The sequence below is a fragment of the Arctopsyche grandis genome, chromosome 4 (genome assembly GCF_051622035.1).
Source record: "Arctopsyche grandis isolate Sample6627 chromosome 4, ASM5162203v2, whole genome shotgun sequence".
Classification (NCBI taxonomy): Eukaryota; Metazoa; Arthropoda; class Insecta; order Trichoptera; family Hydropsychidae; genus Arctopsyche; species Arctopsyche grandis.
The window spans coordinates 25,817,839-25,827,023 of record NC_135358.1 but is presented as its reverse complement, the minus strand read 5'-3'; the positions used below and the strand labels follow the sequence as shown (position 1 = coordinate 25,827,023).

Here is a 9,185-nt window from a genome sequence, read left to right as displayed (position 1 = left end):
TTTTTTTATACCTATTTTCCCACATTTTACAAAACTGAAAGAAAAACGCCTAAACGCTTATTTAAATAATTTTATTTTTGAATAATAAATATTTATAATCACATAATATAGTTTATATAATATACATTATTTACAAATTCAATTATCTCAAACGTTGGCTGAAGAAGCGAGTTTGATATTTTAAAACAAATAATTCTCAAACGCAGCTTTCTTGAGTGACGGGAAGTGGCGTTCTAGACGTTACCACCTCTCTTCCTTGTAATGACCTGATCGACCAAGACGTTTCCGATATCTGCAGAGTAAATTTACGTGTCATTTAGTTTTTTAATTATGAAAAATGTTTAAAATTTTGGCATCGGTGGAATATTTACGGGTGGTGGAACAAGTGGTGGGGATTCTGAGAGTCGAGGACTTCGTGCGGCAACTTCCCACTTCTGCTCTGCTCTCATTTGTGTCAGATCGTCTTGTTCAACTGCAACGATGTTTATTACTTCATCATTCAATGATAAATATACATATGTATTGAAACTTTTGAAGTTAACTATTTATTTACCTTTATTCAACGGAACAACGTCAGGATTTCTTTCTTCATGTACTACAGTTGGACAATCTTCATCTCTGATTCCGGTCGATATTTGTTGTGGCTTAATATCTGCTATAAAATATTCTCGATCTTAATTTTACACAATAGAACAATTGATGCATTAATACCTACCCCTTACTTACAGTTGTAATGTCTTGAAATTTTCTCTTTACATTTCAGTACTATTATAGTCAAAAAGAATATCAACAGCGCTCCGAATGTAATTCCCAAAAGTAGTGTTGATTGCACCGAATTGGCATTTCCTATATCATCATACACAAAATAATATTATTTTTCATAACATACATATACAATTTATATGGTCTTAAGTCCGAGAGAATGCAAAAGGGTAAAAGGAAGACCGCAGTGGATGGTGAGCGGCTGTAAGTGATGATGATAATGATTTAACTTATTAATTACCTTTGTAATTGTTAGTCGGAAGAGGCATAATGATAAATAATTCCACTGGATCTGAACGGCTTACATTATTCTTTGCGTATAAAAGCAAACGCAATTCTTTTCCGTATGGCATTTCATACACTTTGAATATCGGTTGACTCGTAGTTACGTTTGCTAGTAAAACTTCATCTGACAATGTCTGCACCGTTAATTCGAATAATTGCGATTTACCTCCATCATCCCCTGTAGTGTATGTATTATAAATAGTGTATCTAAAATATTAAATTTATGCTAATACTATATGATTTATCCATATACCTGGTAAGCATACTAGGCTGAATTCGGAAGATGTTAGATTATGCAGTGCACAATGCAACGGTGAGGCCGGTCGTGGTTTGTGCAATTTCAGTGCACATGGTACCATTTGACGGCCTATTTTATTACTGGCCCAACACAGTGCTTCTCCTTTAGTTTTTCCTTCTAAAATACTGCTCGAGAATTTCAATGTTGATGACATTTCCGACCACGAGTATTGTTCCTGAACGTGTTAGCTTTTTAATTATTACAACCACTTTTTTAAATTTTATTTTTAGTTTATTTTTATAATCGCTTACTTGTGGTATATGCATCAATCCCGTAGAAACGTTGACGGACCACGAAAAATGTGTGGGTGGTGGGTTTGCTTCGACTTCACACGTCACTTCTGACTTGAATTTTCCATGCATCCTCGATGATTGTTTCGTTTCTTTGCTCTTACGACACACCGGTGCATCTGATTTATTAGAATCAGTTTAATGGTTATTATATTTCTTGTTTATGATTAAAACGCAGAACTTTACTTACATAGAACTTGAATGTTTATTGTATTTGAGCGAGTATCTCCCTCCACATTTGATGCAATGCAATTGTACGATCCGCTGTCAGTTTTTTGAATTTTTAGAAATGTCAATCGTCCCCAGTCTATTTCTATTCCAGCTCCCGGATCATGTGCTATAGTCCGACCCTGAAATTAAAAGTATTAAATAATAGTGTACTTAATAATAAATTTTAACAATACTATACTTTATATAAAACTTTCATGTTTTGATTTCAGAATCAAAGTTAAAAAAGTGTCAAATCTAAATAGCTATCTTTCAAATTGATCGCTGTCAAAATTTATTTAATTTTTACATATCTTTCAACTATCTTCGTCTGCTGTGTTTTACCAATCATGAATAACATCAGCACTTTTGGCAACCTGCCTATTGCTACATGTCCAAGTTTAAAGCCCATATTTTATTACTGATCGAAATATATCAAAAGCTTTCTTCTAATATATTTCGTATACCCTGTTTTTTAATTCTGTATTAAGTATTATAGTAAATTACATATATTAGTGGAACTAGGATTTTATCATTATATTATTTTTTAAAATCTTTGTTAAGTTATTTAATGAATTTGTCAGAAGTTTTCTGGAATTTGCGAGTATTGTATCCTTTATTATAAAGATTGATATTATATATGGACATATCTATAAACTTGTAAACGTCAATGGAAATTCCACACCTGTGTAATTTAGTTCCTAATTTCACATCATTTCTCACAACAATCAAGACCTTGTCTTTGTTAAGGGGAAATTTTTCAATCGTGACTTTAAGCTTTTAAATATCTTGATTGATAGCCCGTATTTATTTAACAATATTCAATTTCATTATCCTCTGAAATCTCCCCATAATCCCCATTTATTCCTTCTAAATCTCTTTGTAACTAATTATTCCTGTAACGCTTCCCTTAACAGATCCTGTTCATCCTTTAATAAAATTCCTGCCCACATTGACCTATTTCTTTACTCTTTCGCTTAGTTTAGATACATACTTGTCCAATTTGTTTTAGAAGCTATTTTGGTTTATACATTTTATACTAATTTGTAAGGTTCATAATTCATAAGTATATAAATAAAATAAATGATTTTATTTTGTTTAAAAAGGGTGAACATAAGCTATATTATTAAATCATTTAAAAATTGAATTAACACAAGAGAAGTATTGCTGCTTACATTTTCTACTGAACCGATCTACAATTCTAATGAATTTTGGACTGTATGTATTTCTAAACTAAATTTAGATTTACACCATACATGTAACGGAACTATTTAAATAAATTAGCATACGATAAGTCAGAATTATTCACAAGACTATTGAATAATACGTCTCAATAATTACATACATTGTGATCCCAAGAGATTTTATACGGAGGCGGATGGGCCAAAACAGCGCACTCCAACACCACAGCGTCTCCTTCCACGATATTATCGAAGCTGGAATCTCGACCCAGCCTCAGACTTACGTCTGGTGGAACTGTAAATATTAATAATTGCCTGATTAGTTACACGGTTAATCGCTCATCTGCGCTAATGGCCCCTGGACCGACGACCACACTTTATCGGACCGCACTGGGGATTTGCATGACGAGGGGGACGATCGCTGTCAACCCTTATATACGTATATATTCATGTAATATATAGGTGGATATGTACTCACGTAGCACGTCCAGCGTTAATAATGTATAAAGGGGGGCTTCCGGTGGCAATAATGAATGGGCAGCTCGACAGGCTAGCTGCTGCCCACGTTGCTCACGACCCACAACGATGTCCAAGATTGACGTGCTCATGTCGGCAGTATCAGACTCCTGCAAACCGTAAATCCCATAATTTCAAATTCAAATCGAAATTTTCCCAGTTATAACTTTTCCCAACAAACCTCCTGTCTGTATGTGTGTGGTGGGAGGGGATTTCCCTGCAAGGACCACGATAGTATGGCAGGTGGTCGAGCTCCCTTGGCTCGGCATACGATTTGCTCTCTGTGTCCGGCTCTTAGTGCCTCTCTAGATTCAATATCTACCGACAGTGGTGGTACTAAAACAAAAAGAAGACTCAATAAAAAGGCCCCTTGGAGAGGTTTCAATTTATATTATTTGATTTACGTTGCATGTCTATGGTTATGGTGGTCGATAGGGACGGCAGTAGACGAGAGTTATTAGCTTTGCAGGAAAACATTGCTAGAAGGTCCGCTCGTCTCAATGGCGGTAGTCTCAAGGGTAAGCCGATCGGTTTCAGAGCTAATTTTTCTTTTTTGTTGTGAATTTCAGAGCCACTTTTCGATCTCTGTCTGGTGTACGTGTACATTTTCCTCTCATTCATCATGATTTCTTCGCTGTTGTCGAAGTTTATTGATGGTTTAATGACCCCTGGCATAATTTGGTTCGATTCGAGGGTTTCTTCGCCTCGGAACCATCTGATGGTTGGTGAAGGATTACCTGTGAATTTCAATAATTTAATTAGATTTGTAAGTGTGTGCACAAATATTATGGAATTTATCGTATTACAGGTACAATTACTCAGCGTTGTATAATTTAATGTTAGTAATAGGGTAGGTGAGCGCCGAGGTGTAACTAATCTTAAGTGACAGCAAATAGGTAAGCCTTCGTTCAGGTAGATTGGCTTATATATTAACTGAAAAGTTGACCCTGACCCTTATGTACCAGTTATTTTTATTTATTGTAATACAATATGTAGTAATATTTTTTTTCATATTTATTTAGAAGTATAATAGCTGTATTATTATATAATGCAACTATGTATTAGACATAAGCGTACTTTTATTATTGATACTAAATATGTGTGTGTGTAATTACAATACTAGTGTTAAAGTATTCAAATAGTAAATTTCTGAAATACTGACCTCCCGTGACGATACAATTGAATACAGGTTTTTCTCCCTCTCTATAAGGACCAGCTCGTCCTATGACTTCTCTGGCTTCTTCGTCAAATATCCTCGGAGCTGATGGGGGTTCTTAAATCAAACAAATATTTCAAATTTATTCATAAAGTAGGTATGTTGAAATAGTGTAAGATATATTTTCTTTCTATAGTAGACGTATCTAGGAGAGATGACGAATGTTCCATTGAATTGCCGGCGAATATTAGGGACATCAATTAGATAATTAATATCAAGGGAATGCGAGAATGGACAGCATAATCGCTAGCATTTCTGATGTATTATTGATGGGAAATTCGGCAGGACGATATTTCTCGAAGACGCAAAAACATATAACGTGTCATTTGGCAATGGGGAGAACCCAACGCGATGATTAATTATCGGCATAATAGATAATAATCAGGAACGACATTTGTTTATGGATCGAGTTGAAAATGAGAAAATACCTATGATGGTGAGATGGACGGTTGTGGTTTTCGATGGTGCAGTTTTGAAATCTGCTCTGCAACGATATTTGCCAGCGTCATGGGGGCGCGCGGGGCGTAGCGCCAGTCGAGGGGGCCTCGGAAGCCAACTGGCTCTATCGTCGAGGCCCCCAGCAGCCCAATGAGCCCCCGAGCCCGAACCAGGTCTGGCATCCCAACTATAACAGCAAAAAATCAAATTAACATCTAACAATCGCTTTTTGAGCAGGAAAATGTTGTGGAAAACTGAAAATTTTCCCTGTAAAACATGTAATGCTTTATTAAGATTTTTAGATTTTTATCGACTTTGTCGCGTCAAACGGCGTCTTTCACGAGTTAAAGATATGGAAATATAACTCGTATAATTTCATTTTTTTTTTAATAAACGCGTGTTGTAATTTAATATAAGGTTTATAGCACGAACTTACTCATCAACATACTCATATACGTACGTATAAAATTTTACTATTTTTAATGACCATAGACCCGTTTTTAACGTGCTTTGCGTTCGTCCCTTTGTTTTCGTAAAATTGTTTTATTTACCCCGTTTTGTCTGTCCACTTATGCACAAAAGAATTTTATTATATATGTTTGTATATATGTATTTTCATGTTTTTCCTTGTTATTGTAAATCAATTTTGTTTCCCAAAAACAAATATTATTATATAAATATAAATTTATATATTTATTTTAAATTAACATTTAAATATTTTGTTACATGATTAATTTTTTTTTTAAATGTTTCTGAAAAAAAAATCGTTTTGTGCTATTATTTTCATCTTAATTACTTCAAAGAAATGGATGTTATGGTAAAAATTATATTACTTAACGGAATAAGAATAGAAAAATAAAGAAATTGAAATTTTCAGTTATATTTTATAAATTTTGCAATTAAAAGAAACCGAGAATATCTTTTTGAGAAATTCTATTTTCCTTATATATAAGAATTATACATTTTGTATATAATATAATAAAAAAAATATAATTCTTAGACAATATTGATAGTTATTTCAGGAGAAAATTACAAAATTTTTGGACATTGTAAATGGGGGGGGGGGGTAAATATTTTATGAAGCGTCTTGTTTGGGTCCTAGGAAATATGGTCACCCTATATTTAATACATATAAACATGCCAAAATAAAAGAGTGTAATGGATACGACAGATAAGTGTATGTATGTAAGTATGTAGTACAAAGACGCATTGAGTAATGGTGATTGAATTTATATCGCTGAAGTTTATAGACAGAACTTGATAAGTATAGGTGGATTTGTATTGTGTATGTAAAATGTACAGGTTGCAAACAATCGAATTTAACATAATAAAAGTAATTCCACGCGACAGTTACATTTGTACTCGCGTGATAAATGGATGCTCGTTCTATACCGTTTGATTGATTAAATAAAATCACTGGATGTCAACCGCGAAGGCTTTTTTATCCCCCTTCACTCTCAATCGCAAAATGTGAACATTTTTTATATAAAAATGATAAATCAGTTGGTATTAATAATTTTGCGTCGTAGAATTTTCCAATGCGAGAATAAATTTACGTTACTATTTGTGTTCATTTGTTTTTTGTAATATCTTAATATATAATTTCGAAAGAGACTTTGTAAGTATGTATGTGAGTATTTTTGGTTCGTAAATTCGTGACGTCATCGAACAAGTGACTATTCAAATAAATTTAATGAAATGTTTACTATTAGATTGGCCATGCTTAAGCGGTTTATATTACAAATACCGAGCAAAGCCGGGTAAAAACAATACATAGTTACCTATATACTGGCACGTCATCCTTGTACCAGACGACGAGCAGAACAGTCGTGGGATTTGAATCCAGACTACCAGAATTTGCAGGAAGGGTGTCACAGGGTAGTTCAACAATTCCTCCAGAAACTCCTATGACTTTGGCTTCTTCGTTGGCACCTATGAACAAAAAAAAATATTTGAAAGTCAAATTTTATGACACCTAACGAATTCGATAATACTAATTGGTTATTTCGGGTCTACCTCACGGGCCGGAATGTGAAATTACCGAAAATGCAAATATCGGAAGGCAAAGATCGAAAATCGAAAGATCTTAAGTCGAAAGATCAAAAAAAAAAGGTGCATGGTAAACGGTACATACTCACGTACATACTCACTTAATTTGCGCGAGCAGGATACAACAGGAACAAGAGGAACAGGCTTTTCCTCCCGTATTCTGCGCGCACACATTAATACGGAAGGAAAAGCCTGTTCCTCTTGTTCCTGTTGTATCCTGCTCGCGCAAATTAAGTGATTATGTACCGTTTATCATGCACCCTTTTTTTGATCTTTCGACTAAAGATCTTTCGATTTTCGATCTTTGCCTTCCGATATTTGCGTTTTCGGTAATTTCACATTCCGGCCCGTCACAGAGACCGTCACAATACATCTTATATCTATTTTAATAGCTACTGATCTACTGATCATTTTATATTTTACAATTTAATTTAATTTGGTTAGTAATCATGGTATTATATTATTCTAATGTTAGGAAAAAGAGCTCAAAAACCTATTTACAATCCTTATAAATGCTCATAATACATCTAATACATATGTAATATTAATTAAAGACTCTCTAAAGTCGATGACCTAAAGCAGATTGTGTTAAGGTAATTTCTTTTAATTTTTTTAATTTAATAACTTAATATGCCAACACCTATGCGATGATATGTCATCGGGCACAACACTAGTTAGTTTAATATTTACGATATATCTATGTAAATACGGTTTGATAAATATATTCAAAATTTATGTCAGAACCTAAGTACATATTTCAATTATTTGTATTGTATATTGATTGATATATATGTACGTATTTTTTTCACGATAGGCATCCAAATTGTATCAACAATCCACAATAGGTTTGTTTATTTTCTTTATTTTTTACATAATATTTTTGTTATCATATTGTGTGATCTGTTTATTATCCTCGTATGATAGGTAGAATCGTACGAGTGTATTTACCATGATATTGGTTTTTTGAGCCAAACCAATCGGTTTTCGATTGTTTTTTCGAACATATTGATATTGACATATCTAATTTAAGTCAAATTTATAAGCCACAAAAAAGGCGACAAGACATTCGCTAGTGAATTCTGAAATGTTCATCAGATAAGGTCGAAATTTAAAAACTTTCAAAATCATTGAAGTGAAAAGGCAAACGGGAGAGAGCCCAGGAGTGGAAAAAGCGAATGGGAAGATAAGAAGTTTTTCGCCTGTGCGCAAAGTGAGACATAAAATATCGAAAGTGTACGGACGCGACGCGTAAAATAAGGTTTTCCGCGGCGAACAAATCGCCACCCCACTCACTATTTTATTTGTAAAGACGTCAGATTGCACGGAAAAAGTAGGGTGAGGAGATCAGGAGAGGGGTAAAAGTTGATGGTACTTTCTAGCGATTTCTCCCCCGGTCTGGAGAATATGGGGTTTGGCGTTTCTCGTGACTTTATATCATAATTGACTCGACCCGTCACATCTACTAGGGGAACGTCTGATGAGGAAAAGCAGAATTTTCCGGACATAAGACATAATGTAATTCATGTTTTTACTCTACATCTTACGTATACATATGTAGACATAATTTTATTACATATTTCAGCATCCTTTAGGTTTATTTGTATTTTAATCTTAATTTATTTTATTTTAATAGTTTTGGACCATTGTGGCATTACAAGAAAAATCTAATGCACTACAATGGTTTATATAAGAAAACAAGAGAGCGAAAAAAATAAGACTTAATACATAGAACAAAAAGCAAATGCAGAAAAATAAGATAAAAAATTACAAAAAAAGATCATATAACAGGAATAATCGGATGTGACCAACCCATGACTTTATCTATGTATTTGAGGAATATAAGAAGGTCACAAAACAAAATTCGATATTGAATCGTACAGACACATTCACACATACCGGCAGCATTATGAAATACTAATCGCTATGACAGCATTTTTGATACA

The 9,185-nt window shown here is 33.8% G+C and overlaps 1 protein-coding gene across 1 annotated transcript; it reads right to left on the bottom strand.

The window, feature by feature from the left end:
* Window positions 1-196: 196 nt before the first annotated feature.
* LOC143910809 (neural cell adhesion molecule L1-like) lies at window positions 197-8,747 on the bottom strand. The gene is made up of 16 exons (XM_077429406.1): window positions 8,615-8,747; window positions 6,975-7,125; window positions 5,184-5,380; window positions 4,702-4,812; window positions 3,944-4,276; window positions 3,721-3,875; window positions 3,502-3,649; window positions 3,188-3,318; window positions 1,826-1,985; window positions 1,597-1,754; window positions 1,301-1,520; window positions 1,004-1,225; window positions 727-846; window positions 554-655; window positions 372-472; window positions 197-292 (listed from the first exon to the last, which is right to left on the bottom strand). Exons 1-16 carry the CDS (start codon window positions 8,745-8,747, stop codon window positions 197-199), a joined length of 2,538 nt encoding a protein of 845 aa, XP_077285532.1.
* Window positions 8,748-9,185: the final 438 nt, after the last annotated feature.

What these genes read in the sequence shown, in the direction of transcription:
- LOC143910809 (XM_077429406.1), bottom strand. Translation starts at nt 8,747, where the DNA reads ATGTCCGGAAAATTCTGCTTTTCCTCATCAGACGTTCCCCTAGTAGAT. An exon ending in CATAACCATAGACATGCAAC is followed by an intron (nt 3,876 to 3,943) that starts GTAAATCAAATA and finishes TTTTTGTTTTAG; the next exon opens with TACCACCACTGTCGGTAGAT. An exon ending in CGTTGTTCCGTTGAATAAAG is followed by an intron (nt 473 to 553) that starts GTAAATAAATAG and finishes ACATCGTTGCAG; the next exon opens with TTGAACAAGACGATCTGACA.